The sequence below is a fragment of the Anomaloglossus baeobatrachus genome, chromosome 8 (assembly GCF_048569485.1).
Source record: "Anomaloglossus baeobatrachus isolate aAnoBae1 chromosome 8, aAnoBae1.hap1, whole genome shotgun sequence".
In the NCBI taxonomy this organism is placed as follows: Eukaryota; Metazoa; Chordata; class Amphibia; order Anura; family Aromobatidae; genus Anomaloglossus; species Anomaloglossus baeobatrachus.
The window spans coordinates 256,306,144-256,327,381 of NC_134360.1; the positions used below are offsets into that span (position 1 = coordinate 256,306,144).

A 21,238-nucleotide genomic window follows, 5' to 3' on the forward strand; every position below is an offset into this window, starting at 1 on the left:
CAGGATTGGTCCCAGTTTCTTTTCTTACGTGTTTCCCCCTCTAGCTCTCTTGCCCAGAGTCCTGCGCAAGATCAGAATGGAGGGCCGTCGGGTCATCCTCATTGCTCCAGACTGGCCCAGGCGAGCTTGGTATCCAGACCTGCTCCACCTGTCCGTAGAGGTGCCGTGGCATCTTCCGGACCGTCCAGACCTTCTCTCACAAGGTCCGTTTTTCCGCCAGAATTCTGCGGCTCTCAGATTGACGGCGTGGCTCTTGAGTCCTGGATCTTGACGGCTTCTGGTATTCCTCCTGAGGTCATCTCCACTATCACTCTGGCTCGGAAGTCTTCCTCGGCCAAGATATATCACAGGACCTGGAGAATCTTCCTGTCCTGGTGTCGCTCTTCCGGCCATGCTCCTTGGCCTTTTTCCCTGCCGACCCTTCTGTCCTTTTTACAGTCCGGTCTGCAGCTAGGACTATCCCTCCCTTCCCTCAAGGGTCAGGTCTCGGCTCTGTCAGTATTGTTCCAGCGGCGTATCGCCCGACTGGCTCAGGTGCGCACCTTCATGCAGGGCGCATCTCACATTATTCCGCCTTACCGGCGGCCTTTGGATCCCTGGGACCTTAATCTGGTCCTCATGGCCTTGCAGATACCCCCTTTTGAGCCACTTAGGGAGGTTTCTTTGTCTCGTCTTTCACAGAAAGTGGTCTTTCTAGTGGCCATAACCTCCCTCAGGAGAGTCTCTGATTTGGCTGCTCTCTCTTCGGAGTCACCTTTTTTGGTTTTTCATCAGGACAAGGTGGTTCTCCGTCCGACTCCGGACTTTCTTCCTAAGGTGGTATCTCCTTTCCACCTTAACCAGGATATTTCCCTGCCTTCCTTTTGTCCGGCTCCTGTTCATCGCTTTGAAAAAGCGTTGCATACTCTGGATCTGGTGTGGGCGCTCCGGATCTATGTGTCTCGCACCGCTGCTCTTAGGCGGTGCACCTCTCTTTTTGTGCTGACCTCAGGTCGGCGCAAGGGCCTTTCGGCTTTTAAGCCGACCCTAGCTCGTTGGATTAGGTCGGCCATTTCCGATGCCTACCAGTGTTCTCAGGTGCCTCCCCCGCCGGGGATCAGGGCACACTCGACCAGAGCTGTCGGTGCCTCTTGGGCTTTCCGGCACCAGGCTACGGCTCAGCAGGTCTGTCAGGCTGCCACTTGGTCTAGTCTGCACACCTTTTCGAAGCACTACCAAGTGCATGCTCATGCTTCGGCAGATGCGAGCTTGGGCAGACGCATCCTTCAGGCGGCTGTCGCCCATTTGTGAAGTTAGGTTTCGCCTACTTCCCAGTTTTCTGTTTATTCCCACCCATGGACTGCTTTGAGGCATCCCATGGTCTGGGTCTCCCATAAGGAACGATGAAGAAAAAGAGAATTTTGTTTACTTACCGTAAATTCTTTTTCTTATAGTTCCGTAATGGGAGACCCAGCACCCTCCCTGTTGCCTGTTGGCAGTTTTCTTGTTCCGTGTGTTTTCACCAGCTGTTGTTGTAGACAGAGGCTCCGGTTGTTCCGGTTCTTGCTCTATCTCTACTTGTGGGTGGCTACTCTCCTTCAGCTTTTGCACTAAACTGGCTATATTTGGTTATCCAGGGGGTGTATATGCTAGGAGGGAGGAGCTACACTTTTTAGTGTAGTACTTTGTGTGTCCTCCGGAGGCAGAAGCTATACACCCATGGTCTGGGTCTCCCATTACGGAACTATAAGAAAAAGAATTTACGGTAAGTAAACAAAATTCTCTTTTTCCCTGTGTAAACATTAACCCCTTCACGACTGATGACGTACACATATTTCACCGGTCATGTCCCTGCCTTTGATGCCGCATCACGCTGAGCCCACATCTTGGGGTGCGCTCACACAAGCGTATATATCGGATGAGTGCAATGCGAGAAAATCTCACATTGCACTCTGCCCTATGTAAGACAATGCTGAAGCTTAGATCTGCAATTTATTTTCTCAGCCCTAAATGGACTGAGGAGAAAAATCGCAGCATGCTGCGATTGTCTGTAAGAGCCGTATCACTCGCACCCATTAAAGTGTATGGGTGCAAGAGAAACATCGGGCTGCACTCGGACGTTATCCAAGTGCAGTTGGATATACGCACAGGCTGACAATGGAGGAGATGGGGGCGTTAACCCCTCCCTCTCCTCTGTAGCGCCCCCCTCAGCTTCACAGCTGTGACCCAATCGCAAGATCGGATCACAGTCACATGACACTCGGCTCACGCTCACAGCAGAGCCTGAGCTGGAGGTCATTAGCATATCGATATCACTATCGGATGCCATACGCTAGTGTGACTCCAGCCTTACTTGACGACTGATTTAATCAGCCATCAAGTGCCTCTAACTGCCATGGGTGGATCTCGGATACACCCGCAGCTGTGAACAGCGGCATTTAACCTACTAGCCAGCATTCATAAGACATTGTGATATTTAAATAAGCCATCACACACCCAGATCCTGAAAAATAAAAGCGTTACGACGGATCTTGGAAAATGGCGCCAATAGCCAAATCTTTTTATTTGTGTCACCACTTAAATAAAATAAAAAATATACTTGTTTGGCATCTACATACTCTTACTGACCTGGGGAATCATACTGCCCGACCAGTTTCACCATTTAGTGAACATGGTAAGTAGAGAAAAAAAAAAAAACATTTTGAATTGCACTTTTTTTTGTGGGTGTTTTTTTGTTTTTTTTTTGGAAATTTCACCACACTTTAATTTTTTTTTTCTTTGTCGCTCCATTGGGAGACCCAGACAATTGGGTGTATAGCTTCTGCCTCCGGAGGCCACACAAAGTATTACACTTAAAAGTGTAAAGCCCCTCCCCTTCTGCCTATACACCCCCCGTGCCTCACGGGCTCCTCAGTTTTCATGCTTTGTGCGAAGGAGGCTGACATCCACGCATAGCTCCACATCTTGGTCAGCAGCAGCTGCTGACTAGGTCGGATGGAAGAAAAGAGGGCCCATAACAGGGCCCCCAGCATGCTCCCTTCTCACCCCACTCTGGTCGGCGGTGCTGTTAAGGTTGAGGTACCCATTGCGGGTACACAGGCAGGAGCCACATGCTGTTTTCCTTCCCCATCCCTTAATGGGCTCTGGGTGAAGTGGGATCCTAATCTGTCTCCAGGCACTGAGACCGTGCTCCCTCCGCAGCCCCTGGGGAATCTGCTGGACAGGAGCCGGGTATCGTCAGGGACAAGGCCCTGCTACTGTGAGGTACTCTGTGTCCCCCTGGGGGACCGCGCATGGAGCGCTTGTGCCATACACACTGCAGCACTGCTGGGTGTGTTAGTGCGCCGGGGACTACCGCGCCGGCCGCGCTTATTTGCCGGCCGCGCTTATAACTTTAGTCCCCGGCTTTTGCGGCCTAGTATCGCATATTCCCGCCCCCAGGCCTGCCAGTCAGGGGAAGGGCGGGACGCTGCACAGGACGTCAGCGCTGAGGGCTGGAGCATACTCTGTATCCTCCTCCCCCCTCACTCAGCTCAGTGGGGCATCAGATTCCCGCACTTTCTGGGGCACGCCCACGGCCCCCTCCTCCCCACAGAACGCCGGCAGCCATTCCTGTCAGCACTTCTGACGCTGGAGAGGAGAGACAACACGGCTCTGGGAGGCCCAGGCAAGGGAATCTTGTGATCACACAACCGCTTTGAGCGGTCGGTAAGCAGCACCTGGGTGCTGGCCCCACTGAGTGCCGAAGTGTACATATATATATATGCTTATATGCTATACATTTACACTGTACGGTCGCACTGTTGATGTTTGGCTATATACCCTCCTGGATTGTACTCAGAGGAGACAACAGCATGTCGTCCGCAAAAAGCAAGGGTGCCAAAGCACAGGCTTACTTTGCAACCTGTACCTCATGTGCGGCTATACTACCGGCAGGTTCCACCGATCCTCATTGTGTGCAATGCTCGGCCCCTGTGGCACTTACTCAGCCGGAGCCTCTGCTACTGGTGGCCCAGGTGGAACCACCTGCTACCACTGTCCAGGTGACAGGGACGGAGTTTGCAGTATTTGCTGACAAACTGTCTGAGAGTATGGATAAATGGTCTGCTAAGATACTAGAAGCCTTACAGTCCAGACCGGTGACTCAGGCCACGGGCACTGTTCAATCATTGACCCCAGGCCCCCCTCAGTTGGAGCAGCAAAGTGCTCCTGGGGTGACCCATAGGTCCCAGGGTGAGGTCTCTGACACGGACCGCAGTCCCAGGCCGCCTAAACGGGCTCGCTGGGAAATTCCCTCGACCTCATCACACTGTTCGGAGTCTCAGCAGGAGGACTCTCTGGATGATGAAGCGGAGGTAGCAGATCAGGATTCTGATCCTGATGCCGCTCTCAACCTAGATACACCTGAAGGTGACGCCATAGTGAATGACCTTATAGCGACCATCAATCAGGTGTTGGATATTTCTCCACCAGCTCCTCCAATTGAGGAGTCAGCTTCTCAGCAGGAGAAATTCCGTTTCAGGTTTCCCAAGCGTACATTGAGTACGTTTCTGGATCACTCTGACTTCAGAGAGGCAGTCCAGAAACACCGAGCTTGTCCAGATAAGCGTTTTTCCAAGCGCCTTAAGGATACACGTTATCCCTTCCCCCCTGACGTTGTCAAGGGCTGGGCTCAGTGTCCCAAGGTGGATCCTCCAGTCTCCAGACTGGCGGCTAGATCCATAGTTGCAGTGGAAGATGGGGCTTCACTCAAAGATGCCACTGACAGACAGATGGAGCTCTGGTTGAAATCCATCTATGAAGCTATCGGCGCGTCTTTTGCTCCAGCATTCGCAGCCGTATGGGCACTCCAAGCTATCTCAGCTTGTCAGGCGCAGATTAATGCAGTCACACGTACGTCTGCTCCGCAAGTGGTGTCCTTAACCTCTCAGGCGTCGGCGTTTGCGTCCTACGCCATTAATGCTGTCCTGGACTCTGCGAGCCGTACGGCGGTAGCATCCGCCAATTCGGTGGCAGTCCGCAGGGCCATGTGGCTACGTGAATGGAAGGCAGACTCTGCTTCCAAAAAGTTCTTAACCGGTTTGCCATTTTCTGGCGACCGTCTGTTTGGTGAGCGATTGGACGAAATCATTAAACAATCCAAGGGAAAGGACTCATCCTTACCCCAGTCCAAACCAAACAGACCTCAACCACGGAAGGTACAATCGAGGTTTCGGTCCGCGGGCAGGTCTCAATTCTCCTCGTCCAAAAGGCCTCAGAAGGATCAGAGGAACTCCGATTCATGGCGGTCTAAGTCACGTCCTAAAAAGACCGCCGGGGGAACCGCTCCCAAAGCGGCCTCCTCATGACTTTCGGCCTCCCCAAACCGCATCCTCGGTCGGTGGCAGGCTTTCCCGCTTTTGCGACGCCTGGCTGCCACAGGTAAAAGACCGTTGGGTGAGAGACATTCTGTCTCACGGTTACAGGATAGAGTTCAACTCTCGTCCTCCGACTCGGTTCTTCAGAACATCGCCGCCCCCCCGAGCGAGCCGATGCTCTTCTTCAGGCGGTGTGCACTCTGAAGGCAGAAGGAGTGGTGATCCCTGTTCCTTTTCAGCAACAGGGTCAAGGTTTTTACTCCAACTTGTTCGTGGTGCCGAAAAAGGACGGATCCTTCCGTCCTGTTCTGGACCTAAAACTGCTCAACAAACATGTAAAAACCAGGCGGTTCCGGATGGAATCGCTCCGCTCCGTCATCGCCTCAATGTCCCAAGGAGATTTTCTAGCATCAATCGACATCAAAGATGCTTATCTCCACGTACCGATTGCTCCAGAGCATCAGCGCTTCCTGCGTTTCGCCATAGGGGACGAACACCTTCAGTTCGTGGCACTGCCTTTCGGCTTGGCGACAGCCCCACGGGTCTTCACCAAGGTCATGGCAACAGTAGTAGCAGTTCTGCACTCTCAGGGACACTCGGTGATCCCTTACTTAGACGATCTGCTTGTCAAGGCACCCTCTCAAGTGGCATGCCAACACAGCCTGAGCATTGCTCTAGAGACTCTCCAGAGTTTCGGATGGATCATCAATTTTCCAAAGTCAAATCTGACACCGGCCCAATCACTGACATATCTTGGCATGGAGTTTCATACTCTCTCAGCGATAGTGAAACTTCCGCTGGACAAACAGCGTTCACTGCAGACAGGGGTGCAATCTCTCCTTCAAGGCCAGTCACACCCCTTGCGGCGCCTCATGCACTTCCTAGGGAAGATGGTAGCAGCAATGGAGGCAGTTCCTTTTGCGCAGTTCATCTGCGTCCACTTCAATGGGACATTCTCCGCAAATGGGACAGGAAGTCGACGTCCCTCGACAGGAACGTCTCCCTGTCTCGGGCAGCCAAGGCTTCCCTTCAGTGGTGGCTTCTTCCCACTTCTCTGTCGAAGGGGAAATCCTTCCTGCCCCCATCCTGGGCTGTGGTCACGACGGACGCGAGCCTGTCAGGGTGGGGAGCGGTCTTTCTCCACCACAGGGCTCAGGGTACTTGGACTCAGCCAGAGTCCTCCCTTCAGATCAATGTTCTGGAGATAAGGGCAGTGTATCTTGCCCTAAAGGCGTTCCAGCCGTGGCTGGAAGGCAAGCAGATCCGAATTCAGTCGGACAACTCCACAGCGGTGGCTTACATCAACCACCAAGGCGGAACACGCAGTCGGCAAGCCTTCCAGGAAGTCCGGCGGATTCTGCTATGGGTGGAAGCCACAGCCTCCACCATATCCGCAGTTCACATCCCGGGCGTAGAAAACTGGGAAGCGGACTTTCTCAGTCGCCAGGGCATGGACGCAGGGGAATGGTCCCTTCACCCGGACGTGTTTCAGGAGATCTGTTGCCGCTGGGGGATGCCGGACGTCGACCTAATGGCGTCCCGGCACAACCACAAGGTCCCGACATTCATGGCACGGTCTCAAGATCACAGAGCTCTGGCGGCAGACGCTTTAGTTCAGGATTGGTCGCAGTTTCAACTCCCTTATGTGTTTCCTCCTCTGGCACTGTTGCCCAGAGTGTTACGCAAGATCAGGTCCGACTGCCGCCGCGCCATCCTCGTCGCTCCAGACTGGCCGAGGAGGTCGTGGTACCCGGATCTGTGGCATCTCACGGTGGGCCAACCGTGGGCACTACCAGACCGACCAGACTTGCTGTCTCAAGGACCGTTTTTCCATCTGAATTCTGCGGCTCTCAACCTGACTGTGTGGCCTTGAGTCCTGGATCCTAGCGTCTTCAGGGTTATCTCAAGAGGTCGTTGCCACTATGAGACAGGCTAGGAAACCAACGTCCGCCAAGATCTACCACAGGACGTGGAGGATATTCTTATCTTGGTGCTCTGATCAGGGTTTTTCTCCCTGGCCATTTGCCTTGCCCACTTTTCTTTCCTTCCTTCAATCCGGATTGGAAAAAGGTTTGTCGCTCGGCTCCCTTAAGGGACAAGTCTCAGCGCTCTCTGTGTTCTTTCAGAAGCGCCTAGCCAGACTTCCACAGGTCCGCACGTTCCTGCAGGGGGTTTGTCACATAGTCCCTCCTTACAAGCGGCCGTTAGAACCCTGGGATCTGAACAGGGTGCTGATGGCTCTTCAGAAACCACCTTTCGAGCCAATGAGGGATATTCCTCTCTCACGCCTTTCGCAGAAAGTGGCCTTCCTAGTAGCAGTCACATCACTTCGGAGAGTGTCTGAGCTAGCAGCGCTGTCATGCAAAGCCCCTTTCCTGGTGTTTCACCAGGACAAGGTGGTTCTGCGTCCGGTTCCGGAATTTCTCCCTAAGGTGGTATCCCCCTTTCATCTCAATCAGGATATCTCCTTACCCTCTTTTTGTCCTCATCCAGTTCACCAATGTGAAAGGGATTTGCACTTGTTAGATCTGGTGAGAGCACTCAGACTCTACATTTCTCGTACGGCGCCCCTGCGCCGCTCGGATGCACTCTTTGTCCTTGTCGCTGGCCAGCGTAAAGGGTCACAGGCTTCCAAATCAACCCTGGCTCGGTGGATCAAGGAACCTATTCTCGAAGCCTACCGATCTTCTGGGCTTCCGGTTCCCTCAGGGCTAAGGGCCCATTCTACCAGAGCCGTGGGTGCGTCCTGGGCATTGCGGCACCAGCCTACGGCTCAGCAGGTGTGTCAGGCAGCTACCTGGTCGAGCCTGCACACTTTCACGAAACACTATCAGGTGCATACCTATGCTTCGGCAGATGCCAGCCTAGGTAGGCAAGTCCTTCAGGCGGCGGTTGCCCACCTGTAGGAAGGGGCCGTTTTACGGCTCTATTTCGAGGTTTTACTTTACCCACCCAGGGACTGCTTTTGGACGTCCCAATTGTCTGGGTCTCCCAATGGAGCGACAAAGAAGGGAATTTTGTTTACTTACCGTAAATTCCTTTTCTTCTAGCTCCAATTGGGAGACCCAGCACCCGCCCCTGTTCCCTTCGGGCTGTTGTTCTTTGTGTACACATGTTGTTCATGTTCAATGGTTTCAGTTCTCCGAAATTTCTTCGGATTGAATTTACTTTAAACCAATTTATAACTTTTCCTCCTTCTTGCTTTTGCACCAAAACTGAGGAGCCCGTGAGGCACGGGGGGTGTATAGGCAGAAGGGCAGGGGCTTTACACTTTTAAGTGTAATACTTTGTGTGGCCTCCGGAGGCAGAAGCTATACACCCAATTGTCTGGGTCTCCCAATTGGAGCTAGAAGAAAAGGAATTTACGGTAAGTAAACAAAATTCCCTTCTTTTCCCAGTACAGTTTGTTACCGAATAAATGTCAAAGTACAACTCGTCCCGCTAAAAATAAGACCTCAAACGGATATATTGGTGAAAAAAAAAATTATGGCTTTTAGAAGAAGGGGAGGGAAAAAATGGAAAATCGCCCCCGGGGGAAGGGGCTGGAGGACTGTTATTTTTCTAGATATTTGACATTTTATATATTTATAACAAACTTAACTTTTTTTTCTTCTTAGTCTAAGCCTTTGTACCAACCATCTGGTGAATCTGACAAGGAGAACAAGGGCCAAGAGAGACCCCCCAGTGCCTCGTCCAGCAGCGACCTCTCCCTCTCTGAGCCTCTACAGCCTCTACTCAGGTATCGTGAAGGAAAAAATAAATCTAAGTTCATAGCATCGCGCAAAAACGTTAGTCCATGTTAAAAGCCTAAAGCCCTGTTCACACTTCTTCGCATTTCTACAGTGTGTACGTTTTCTCTTTTGTTTCATTGGGGGACCCAGGAGACAATGGGTATATGCTGCTGCCACTAGGAGGCGACACTAGGCAAATATAAAAGTGAACTCCTCCTCCGCAGTATATACCGCCTACTCGCAGGAAGTTACTCAGTTTTTGCTTGCTGTCAGCAGGAGGATAGACACGGGGACCTTTTTTCTCCAGCCCCACTTTTCTGCTCGCCTGAACAAATGGAGATGTTCAGGGGGCCAAAAAAAACCACAAACTGGGTTAATTGGACCTCAGTTCGGGTCATAGCGGTCTAAGGCCTCCTCGATGGTCTGTTTGAATCATGTCCAAGTTCTGTTTTTAGGGGGATCTGGATGGAACCCCTGAACGCACTACAGATATGCAGTGTGAACAGGGCCTAGGTAAGTCATCAGAGAATAACAGATATACAGACTATTTTGAGGTAAAAAAAGAACCTTTTGCAGCCCGTCTGTATCGGCAATATTACGGCCATTGGTAGATCATAAGAAAACCTGTTACTGAGTGACAGACTAGCAGAGAAGGCGAGGGGGACAAACTTACAGAGGATTGCTCTAATATTTCGCTGCTCTTGCACAGTTTTTGCACAACTCCAAGACTTGATATTAAGTGTCAGCGTTCACTCCTCCATAAATCTTACTCCGACATTCACCTCTTCATTGATCAGGAGCATCTGGCTCCAACACCTGGACAACGCCGGTCTGGATGAATTGGGCCCTATAAGTGAAGAGGACTGTTCATTACTGTATACATTTATATACCTTTTTGGTTAATTCTTTTTGCAATTTTTTTTCCTTCTACTTTATCAATGTGTATTTCATTTTAGGAGCGACCTTATGGAAGTCTACTGTCCTCAGTCAAACATGGTGACAGCAAAGGGCACATTACCTCAAACTCAGTTTCTTGCTCTTTCTAAAGACTTGGAATCGTTTCTCAGTCCAAGAAAAAACACAGCAAATAATATGTTTCCAATGACTCAGAAGACCAATGCACAGGTGAAGACAGCCACTGATTTTAAGAGCAACTTGGATCGTATAGAGTCTCTGAAGGCGACGGCGATGTCTCTGTCTTCTAGAATTGAGAATGAAGCTAAAAAATTGGCTGGTGGTTCTCTAAACTTACCGATAGCTTGGTCCTCTGAACCTGACCTCAAACCATCAGTGAAGTTAGCATGGCGAAAACCTGACAGTCCTCCAGAAAAAGAAAGCCGAGTAGATGTGTTCTCCAATAGGATTCAGAAAATGCTGAGTACATGTTCTAGTCATTTCTCCCAGGATGACCTTCCTGGGGCGAGCCAGCTATACCGGAAGCATCCCGAGGAATTGTCTGCATTACTCGAGAGATATGACAAGGAGGGCAACAATCACTCGCCACAAAAACCTGAGCAGGGCGGGATGGCCTCACAGTCTCAGAAGAAGGCAAGCCTTTCTCCTAATTCCAGTACAAGCTCCATCAGTGAAGGGCCCATTCTGAGTGAAGACAGCTTCTCTGAAGGAGAGGGTCAACCACGAAGCACAGCTCTTCATGCAGAAAGTATTCTTAAAAATAAGGAGTATTGTGTCAAGGATTACCAAGCTTTTGCTCCACTCGTTGAGTTCCGGAGAGAAGCTGATAAATATCCACCACTGACTTCCAATGTGAGACCCGATTTCCAAGGCCCCTGGGAAGAGCTAGCGAAAGGAAGCCCTCACAGCGTTATCAACATCTTCACCAGGACGTTCCAGCCGCATGGGAAAGGTGAGGCTCGTAGTACATGGTCTGTGGATGTCTTAGCCATTGCCAAACAAAACCTTGAATGTTCGTCTCTTCTAGATCTTAATGGGTATGAAGAACATGAGCCAGATTACCAGCCGGTATTGTCGGCCGGCAGTCCTCACAACAGTCTCTCCTACGCTGACGACTTCATTTCATCCCATCTGAGCGAGTCAGCAACGGATTCTCAAAAAGACGCTCATCAGAGGTTATTGACGTGCGATTTTACAATAGAACTAACATTGTGTTCTTATTTGATATTTTGGAGCAATTTTGTGTAAATTGAGATCTTATGATTTAGATTCACTACTAATGGTTAAAAGTAAAAAGTAAAAATCCACCTCTTCTATCTACATAGAATCTCATCAGCACCAACTGCCCTCTCCTATCTCAGTAATGGGAAAGTAGATTTTACCTGAGAATTTATTTTAATAATGATTGATCAGTTCTGGCAGAGAAATAAGCAGATTTCCCGGATCAGATTATTACAGCGAATTATCTCTTCGGTACAGTTCTCACTGTGCAGCTTCACTATAGACTAGTAACATTTATCTGTTTTGTTTTTACATATACACTACAGTGATACCAGTGCCTCCAGTGTCCAGAAAGAACTACCTCTTGTAAAATCTCAAAGTAACTCCTCCATACACTCTTCAAAATCTCCCTCTGCTGCGTCGTCTCCTTCATCCTCTTCCTCCCAGAGAGGCAGCACAAAACGTAAGATGCAATATGGGCTCCTGTGGTGTAGCGTCCGTTAAGTGTCGGATCTACCGTAGTGCAGGATTGGTGTATAGCAATGACTCTTTAAAAGGATCTAAATTATTTTCTCCTATTTGCGGTGTAGGGAAGGTTTGGCAGAATAATACTTCTCCGGTCTCTGTGAAAGTGGAGCAGAACTCATCTGGTTCTGAAAACAAAAGCCAAGGGAGCAAGCGAGCATCTCCAGTACTGACCGCTAGCAAAGAGCGCTCGGCGGGCTCCGACTCTGATAGCACAATGGGCGACATGTCTTCTCGCTCTATTACGAGGTGAGACTTTTACTGCTTCATTGAAATGGAATCTATTATCCAGTATTTTGTATCGGTGACATTTCTACCAACCTTCTCTTCTTTCTATATTTCAGCCTCACGTCCGACACTGGAAAAGAAAACCTAAATCATCAGTCCAACTATAAGGATGTAGGAGGACAAGTCGCACCGCCGTCTGGGCACCAAGGAGGATCACATGCACCGCTTTCCGTAACAGAGACTGGGCAAGGTATGCAGATCACTGATTTTTGGACGGTTGGACCCTTCGATGATGAAAGTTGTACATTTAGATTGAAGGTTAAGCCCCGTAATCGCAAGTCGTGTTTTTCTGGTATGTGATTGTGTATGGCAGGTGCTGTGCGATTCTCCCCCGCTGGGCTACACCAGCGCCTGTCTGCCGAGCTGAACTATCTGGGAGCGATGGAGGAATCTGTGCGGCAGCTGTGCGATGTGGAGCGCGTGCGTGGCATTTCTCTGGCACAACAGGAGACGGTGTCACTCGCACAGATACTGAAGGTACAAGAATATCGCTGCCAACCTGAGGGGGAAATCTTCAATCGTGCAATTAAACTTTATCTTCCCAAATGTTTAAAAAATAGATCTAGTGAAGCGGCGAGCTGTACTGCAGCGCTTACAAGCTCTATTGGGAAGACTTTGCAAGCATGTACTCCTTTCCTAGGAGACCGGTGGGAAGAGAATTAAAAGTCCCCCATTCCTGAGAACACAGAGGATTTTTAATTACCAGTAAATTACAAAGTTGTTTATTTTTCCAAGCACTTTGCAATTTTAACATTTTTTTGTTCCTGATTGCCAACTTATTTATTTTATAATATTATTAAACTTCATTTATTGGACGTGCGGGATTTCATGTGTTTTCCCGCCCATTCAAATTGTGAACGCAGCAAGCGCCAACCACCAAGGATCGCTCTTTCTCTGATTGCCGTTATTTTTATTCGCAGCAAGGCCTTTTGTTTTTAAGAATTTGTCAATGGTCTGTGGCTCCTGTTCTGTTTTAGAAACAAGTATTTAATGCAAATTTTCATCTGTTTATTAAATGGTGTAAATAAGGGGTAACCAATCTCTTAAAATGTCTGTGGCTCTTAGCTTGGGGGTCTCTGCATTTCTGAAGAAACCCAAATATCAGGGAATCATGTGTCATTGGGACACCTATCAAAGGAAGTTTTCAGAAATTAGTAGACTTTCTTCAAGATAGAAATATCAAAAAACTGACCCGCACATCCAACAAATGTGAACAGGTGCTAACTGAAAAAACATAGTATCTATAAATGCAAACAGTTGCACACTGAAAAAGCCAAAAATGTACAAGGGAAAATATGGCACTGCATTACTGCAAAAGAGAGATATTTAGTTTATGTATTGGCCAATGCATGTAAGCCCGGAAACCAACGGCAAGGTATATCTCTGTAATCCGGGAACCTAACTTAAATGTCACTATCTAGGTTAAAAACATCCGTATCTGGGCAAATGCCACTATTTGGACTGCAAACCTCCATGTATGGGCGGCTAGGCTCCTGCTATAATGGTTATGAACAGCCAGGTCTTAGGGCGGAGTGCCCAGTCAGAAAAAGACTCACTAGAAATATCAAAAAACTGACCCGCACATCCAACAAATGTGAACAGGTGCTAACTGAAAAAACATAGTAACTATAAATGCAAACAGTTGCACACTGAAAAAAGCCAAAAATGTACAAGGGAAAATATGGCACTGCATTACTGCAAAAGAGAGATATTTACTAAATAGTGGCATTTTCCCAGATACGGATGTTTTTAACCTAGATAGTGGCATTTAAGTTAGGTTCCCGGATTACAGAGATTACCTTGCCGTTTGGTGTCCGGGCTTACATGCATTGGCCAATACATAAACTAAATATCTCTTTCTTTATCGTTCCTTTGGGAGACCCAGACCATGGGTGTTTAGCTTCTGCCTCCGGAGGACACACAAAGTACTACACTTAAAAGTGTAGCTCCTCCCTCTGAGCTTATACACCCCCTGGTGAGCAGACCTAGCCAGTTTAACGCTTTGTGTTCAGGAGGCATACATCCACACATGCATTCTCATCTGATTTGTTTGATTTTTGGAAAGAGTTTGAAGAAAAAGCGGGTCCACGTCTGGACTCCCGGCATGTCCCTTCTCACCCCACTGTGTCGGCAGTGTTGTTAAGGTTGATTTCCAAGGCTGGAGCCTTACATGCCGCGCTCCTTCACCATCCCTCATGGGCTCTGGCTTGAAGTGGGAGCCAGCACGGTCTCCATGCCTGGCAGGAGACCGGTCTCCATCCGCAGCCCTTCAGGACCCTGCTGAACCGGAGCACTCATCCCCAGGGACCTGGCCCTGCGTCTCGGCAGCTAAGTACCTGAGACGTTTATGTATGGGGGTCCCTGTGCTTTATTGTTTGGGGAGAGTGTGCTTGCTGTGTTTTCTTTTTCGCTCCTAATTGGGAGACCCAGACAGTGGGTGTATAGCTACTGCCTCTGGAGGCCGCACAAAGAACTACACTTAAAAGTGTAAGGCCCCTCCCCTTCTGGCTATACACCCTCCCGTAGGAGTACGGATTCCTCAGTTTTAGCTTTGTGCGCAGGAGGTCAGACACGCACGCATAGCTCCATTGTTTTTAGTCAGCAGCAGCTGCTGACTATGTCGGATGGAAGAAAAGAGGGCCCATACAGGGCTCCCAGCATGCTCCCTTCTCACCCCACTGTATGTCTGAGGTGTTTGTAAGGTTGAGGTACCCATTGCGGGTACGGCGGCAGGAGCCCACATGCTGATTCCTTCCCCATCCCTTTTTACAGGGCTCTGGGTGAAGTGGGATTTACTGGTCTCCAGGCACTGAGACCGTGCTCCATCTACAGCCCCTGGAGAAGATGCTGGATGGAGCGGAGTACATCAGGGACATGGCCCTGCTTCCTCAAGGTACTCTGTGTCCCCGTGCATTTGGCGCTCACACCGCAGCATGCTGGGTGTTGTAGTGCGCCGGGGACATCAGCGCTGCGGCGCTTGTGCCATGGCCTCATTCAGCTTCGCTGAAGCAGGCACACTTCTGGGAATCGGTCGCGCCGGCCGCTGGGACTGCGGCGCGGCTGGCACTTGTGGTGCGCCGGGGACTTCAGCGCGGGCCGCGCTTTTACGGCGGCCGCGCTGATAACTCGAGTCCCCGGCTTTTGCGGCCTGCTTCCGTTCGTTCCCGCCCCCAGACCTGCCAGTCAGGAGAGGGGCGGGACGCTGGTCAGTGCATCAGCGCCGAGGGCTGGAGTCGTTTTTACATACTCCAGCCCTCACAATCGGCACAGAGGGGACACTGTTTCCCGCACTTTTGTTTAGGAACTCCCACGGACCGCCCCTCTCCACAGACGCCGGCAGCCATTCCTGCTGACACGCTGAGCTGCAGAGGGGAGCCGGGGAGACCCAGACAAGGAATTCTGCGCCTCTTACCCGCTATTCAGCGGGCGGTAAGCAGCCCTCAGGGCTCACCCCCTCTTGTGCCAGTAGTATTCTTAGTATTTTGTTTCTACAAATACTTTGTATTGCATAGCGCTGGTCGCCCTTTGGCTATAGACTCTCTCACATTGCAGAGAGCCAGCAGCATGTCGTCCGTAAAACGCAAGGGTGCCAAGGCACAGACATTATATGCTTCCTGCACCGCATGTGGGACTTTTCTACCGGCAGGCTCCACGGACCCCCATTGTGTGCAGTGCTCGGCCCCTGCGGCGCTTGCACAGTCGGGACCTCTGCTGGACGTGACCCAGGGTGTACCACCTGTGAATGCTGTCCAGGTGACAGGAACTGAGTTTGCAGCTTTTGCTGACAGAATGTCTCTCACTATGTCACAAATTCTTGACACATTGCGAGCTAGGCCTGTACTTCAGGCCACGGACACTGTGCAATCATTGCCCCCTGGTCCCCCTCAGCTGAGTTACCTCCAAGCTCCGGGACGGGCACATACACCTCAGGGTGAAGACTCTGACTCGGACGATGGCCCCGGGCAGCCTAAGCGGGCTCGCTATGACGGGCCTTCACATTCATCTCAATGGTCAGGATCCCAGCGAGATGAATCTATGGGTGATGAGGCGGACGTAACTGATCAGGATTCTGATCCTGGGACCGCTCTCAATCTAGATACACCAGATGGTGACGCCATAGTTAATGATCTTATATTTAACATCAATAAGATGTTAAATATTTCCCCACCAGCTCCTCTTGTAGAGGAGTCAGCTTCGCAGCACGAGAGAATCCATTTCAGATACCCTAAGCGTACATTAAGCACTTTTCTGGACCACGCTGACTTTAGAGACGCAATCCAGAAACCCCACGCTTATCCTGAAAGGCGTTTTTCTAAACGGCTTAAAGATACACGCTATCCTTTTCCCCCTGAGGTGGTCAAGGGTTGGACCCAGTGTCCAAAAGTGGATCCTCCAATTTCCAGGCTTGCAGCTAGATCCTTGGTTGCAGTTGAAGATGGAGCGGCACTTAAAGATGCCACTGACAGGCAGATGGAGCTCTGGCTGAAATCCGTCTATGAAGCGATTGGAGCGTCATTAGCGCCATCTTTTGCGGCCGTATGGGCACTCCAAGCTATCTCAGCCGGGCTTGCGCAAGTCGACTCAGTCACACGTGCATTTGCCCCGCAGGTAGCACCATTGACCTCGCAAATGGCGGCATTCGCGTCGTACGCGATTAATGCTGTTCTTGACGCTACAAGCCGCACGGCAGTGGCGTCAGCCAACTCCGTTGTTTTGCGTAGGGCCCTGTGGTTGAGACATTGGAAAGCAGATTCTCATTCCAAGAAGTGCTTAACCAATTTGCCTTTTTCTCGTGACCGATTGTTTGGAGAGCGTTTGGATGAAATCATCAAACACTCCAAGGGTAAGGACTCATCCTTACCGCAACACAGACAAAACAAACCCCAACAGAGGAAGGGTCAGTCTGGTTATCGGTCCTTTCAAGGACCGGGCAGGTCCCAATTCGCCTCGTCAAAAAAGACTCAAAAAGACCAGAGACGCTCAGATTCTTGGAGGTCTCAGTCACGCCCAAAAAGGACAGCCGGAGGAACCGTTGCCAAGACGGCGTCCTCCTGACTTGCAGTCTCCGATTCCCACACCCGCGGTCGGTGGGAGACTTTCCCACTTTGGCGACATTTGGCTGTCACGCGTCAAAGACCGTTGGGTGAGGGATATTCTGTCTCACGGGTACAGGATAGAGTTCAGTTCTCGTCCGCCAACTCGTTTCTTCAGAACTTCTCCACCACCAGACCGAGCCGATGCTCTGTTGCAGGCGGTGGCCGCTCTAAAGGCGGAAGGAGTGGTGACCTCCGTCCCTCTTCAGGAACAAGGTCACGGTTTTTACTCCAATCTGTTTGTGGTCCCAAAAAAGGACGGATCGTATCGACCCGTCCTGGATCTAAAGTTGCTCAACAGACACGTAAAAGTCAGGAGGTTCCGGATGGAATCCCTACGCTCCGTCATAGCCTCAATGTCTCAAGGAGATTTTCTAGCATCAATAGATATCAAAGATGCGTATCTCCACGTGCCGATTGCACCAGAGCATCAGCGTTTCCTACGCTTCGTCATACACGACGAACACCTGCAGTTCGTAGCGTTACCTTTCAGTCTGGCAACAGCCCCCCGGGTCTTCACCAAAGTCATGGCAGCAGTAGTAGCTGTTCTGCACTCGCAGGGTCACTCGGTCATCCCGTATCTAGACGACCTGCTTATAAAGGCACCCTCTCAAGAGGCATGCCAGCACAGTCTGAAGGTGGCACTAGACACTCTCCAGAGTTTCGGGTGGATTATCAACTTTCCAAAGTCTCATCTAACCCCGACCCAATCTCTGACTTATCTTGGCATGGAGTTTCATACTCTCTCAGCGATAGTGAAGCTTCCACTGGACAAGCAGTGCTCGCTACGGACTGGAGTGCAATCTCTCCTTCAGAGCCAGTCGCACTCACTGAGGCGCCTCATGCATTTCCTAGGAAAGATGGTAGCAGCAATGGAGGCAGTCCCGTTCGCGCAGTTTCATCTGCGCCCTCTACAATGGGACATTCTACGCCAATGGGATGGGAAATCGACGTCCCTCGACAGGACTGTCTCCCTCTCTCAGACTGCCAAGGACTCTCTGCGTTGGTGGCTTCTCCCCACCTCATTGTCACAGGGAAAGTCGTTCCTTCCCCCGTCCTGGGCAGTGGTCACGACGGATGCGAGCCTATCAGGGTGGGGAGCGGTGTTTCTCCACCACAGGGCTCAGGGGACGTGGACTCAGGAAGAGTCCACCCTGCAGATCAATGTTCTGGAAATCAGAGCAATCTATCTTGCCCTGCGAGCCTTCCAACAATGGCTGGAAGGCAAGCAGATTCGGATTCAGTCGGACAATTCCACGGCGGTGGCGTACATCAACCACCAAGGGGGAACACGCAGTCGCCAAGCTTTTCAAGAAGTCCAGCGGATTTTGACGTGGGTGGAAAGCAGAGCGTCCACCATATCCGCAGTTCACATCCCAGGCGTGGAAAACTGGGAAGCAGACTTTCTCAGTCGCCAGGGCATGGACGCAGGAGAATGGTCCCTTCACCCGGACGTGTTTCAGCAGATCTGTTGCCGCTGGGGGACGCCGGACGTCGATCTGATGGCGTCACGGCACAACAACAAGGTCCCAGTTTTCATGGCACGGTCTCACGATCACCGAGCACTGGCGGCAGACGCCTTGGTTCAGGATTGGTCGCAATTCCGACTCCCCTATGTGTTCCCACCTCTAGCATTGTTACCCAGAGTTCTCCGGAAAATCAGGTCCGACTGCCATCGAGCCATACTCGTCGCTCCAGATTGGCCAAGAAGGTCGTGGTACCCGGATCTGTGGCATCTCACGGTAGGCCAACCGTGGACACTACCAGACCGTCCAGATTTGCTGTCTCAAGGGCCGTTTTTCCATCTGAATTCTGCGGCCCTGAACCTGACTGTGTGGCCATTGAGTCCTGGATCCTAGCGGCCTCAGGTTTATCTCATGAAGTTGTTGCCACAATGAGACAGGCTAGAAAACCATCCTCAGCTAAGATCTATCACAGGACGTGGAAGATATTCTTAGCGTGGTGCTTGGCTCAAGGGTTTTCTCCCTGGCCATTTGCATTGCCAATTTTTCTTTCCTTCCTGCAGTCTGGGTTGGAAAAAGGTTTGTCGCTTAGCTCTCTTAAGGGTCAAGTCTCCGCGCTATCCGTATTCTTTCAGAAGCGCTTGGCACGGCTTTCTAAAGTACGCACGTTTCTCCAAGGAGTTTGTCATATCGTTCCTCCTAACAGACGGCCATTGGAACCCTGGGATCTGAACAAGGTTCTCATTGCTCTCCAGAAGCCGCCTTTCGAGCCTTTGAAAGAGGTTTCCCTTTCTCGGCTTTCACAAAAGGTAGTTTTTCTTGTGGCGGTCACGTCTCTTCGAAGAGTGTCCGAGCTAGCGGCGTTATCTTGCAAATCTCCCTTCCTGGTGTTTCACCAAGACAAGGTAGTACTGCGTCCAATTCCAGAGTTTTCTCCCAAGGTGGTTTCTTCCTTTCATCTCAATCAGGATATCACTTTGCCATCTTTGTGTCCGCATCCAGTTCACCAATTTGAAAAGGGTTTACATCTGTTGGACCTGGTGAGAGCACTCAGGATTTACATTTCTCGCACGGCGTCTCTACGCCGTTCTGATGCGCTCTTTGTCCTAGTCGCTGGTCAGCATAAGGGATCGCAAGCTTCCAAATCCACCCTGGCGCGGTGGATCAAGGAACCAATTCTTCACACATACCGTTCTGCTGGGCTTCCGATTCCATCTGGACTGAAGGCCCATTCTACCAGAGCCGTGGGTGCGTCCTGGGCATTGCGGCATCAGGCTACGGCTCAGCAGGTGTGCCAGGCGGCTACCTGGTCGAGTCTGCACACGTTTACCAAACACTATCAAGTGCATACCTACGCTTCGGCAGATGCCAGCCTAGGTAGACAGGTCCTTCAGGCGGCGGTGGCCCACCTGTAGGAAGAGGCTGTCTGACAGCCCGTTCATGTGGTATCTTTTTACCCACCCAGGGACTGCTTTTGGACGTCCCACTGTCTGGGTCTCCCAATTAGGAGCGAAAAAGAAGAAGGGAATTTTGTTTACTTACCGTAAATTCCTTTTCTTCTAGCTCCAATTGGGAGACCCAGCACCCGCCCTATTTGTTCTTAGGGTTTCGTTTTTCGGGTGCACATGTTGTTCATGTTGTTTCTTAAGTTCTCCGATCTTGTTATCGGATTGAATTTGTTTTTGAAACTGTTATTGGCTTTCCTCCTTCTTGCTTTGGTACTAAAACTGAGGAATCCGTACTCCTACGGGAGGGTGTATAGCCAGAAGGGGAGGGGCCTTACACTTTTAAGTGTAGTTCTTTGTGCGGCCTCCAGAGGCAGTAGCTATACACCCACTGTCTGGGTCTCCCAATTGGAGCTAGAAGAAAAGGAATTTACGGTAAGTAAACAAAATTCCCTTCTTTTGACATTTCCGGCAGGTTCTCTAGCTGTCGCACGAGAACCGCGCCGATGGTGCCTGCTCGTCGGCTTCGCCGCTCAAATTTAGGCCCCGGCTTCGCCGGAGGCCTAGTTTTTGTTTCACTGCCCTCGCATGTCACTCATGCAGAGGGACAGTCTCGGCTCCGCCCGGCGGCCGTTCTGCACAAGGGAGGGACACTCCCCACTGCAGTGTGTGTCTCCTCCCCTGTAGGTTTCTATGGCCCTCCAGATCCCGCTCTTCAGACAAAGTCCCGCCCCCTCTCTTCGCTCCGGCGGCCATTTTCTCAGATTCACCCAGACGCTGGATCTGCGCTCTGCATCCCTGCTGGGTGCTGTGTTTGGAGGTCCGGGCTTTGGGATCTGGAGGGCACACAACACCGCTTCAGCGGTCTGGTAAGCCACAACCTCTGGTTGTGGACCTCTGTATATACTCTCTGGGGTTCATTCTCTTGCAGAGCCCCCACTCCAGCAGCATGTCTCACACGAGGAGCAAGGCTCCAAAGCTTTATTCAGTATGCACTGCATGTAAGCTCCTGCTGCCTGAACCGAGCACCTATCCACATTGTGATGCCTGCTCTACCTTGGCGGTGCCACAGCCTGGAGTCTCTCCCCCAGTGGTCTCTCAGGCTGCTCCTGCACCTGTGGCTGAACCCCCGGCTTGGGTAGAATCCTTTTCTAGGTCTATCTCCCAGTCTTTTGCTGAGTCCATGGGACTTCTGTCCAGGACTTTGCTGAACATTCATCA

The 21,238-nt window shown here is 50.9% G+C and overlaps 1 protein-coding gene across 9 annotated transcripts in view; it reads left to right on the plus strand.

Moving 5' to 3' along the window:
• CEP350 (centrosomal protein 350) overlaps positions 1-21,238 on the plus strand; it is a 172,718-nt gene that overhangs the window by 70,667 nt on the left and 80,813 nt on the right. For all 9 annotated transcript variants that reach the window (XM_075320581.1, XM_075320582.1, XM_075320589.1 and 6 more), the window contains exons 11-17: positions 8,954-9,075; positions 10,024-10,934; positions 11,010-11,157; positions 11,530-11,666; positions 11,794-11,977; positions 12,073-12,206; positions 12,330-12,493. In XM_075320581.1, the coding sequence (XP_075176696.1) occupies positions 8,954-9,075; positions 10,024-10,934; positions 11,010-11,157; positions 11,530-11,666; positions 11,794-11,977; positions 12,073-12,206; positions 12,330-12,493 (1,800 nt within the window). The remainder of the gene's footprint in view (positions 1-8,953; positions 9,076-10,023; positions 10,935-11,009; positions 11,158-11,529; positions 11,667-11,793; positions 11,978-12,072; positions 12,207-12,329; positions 12,494-21,238) is intronic.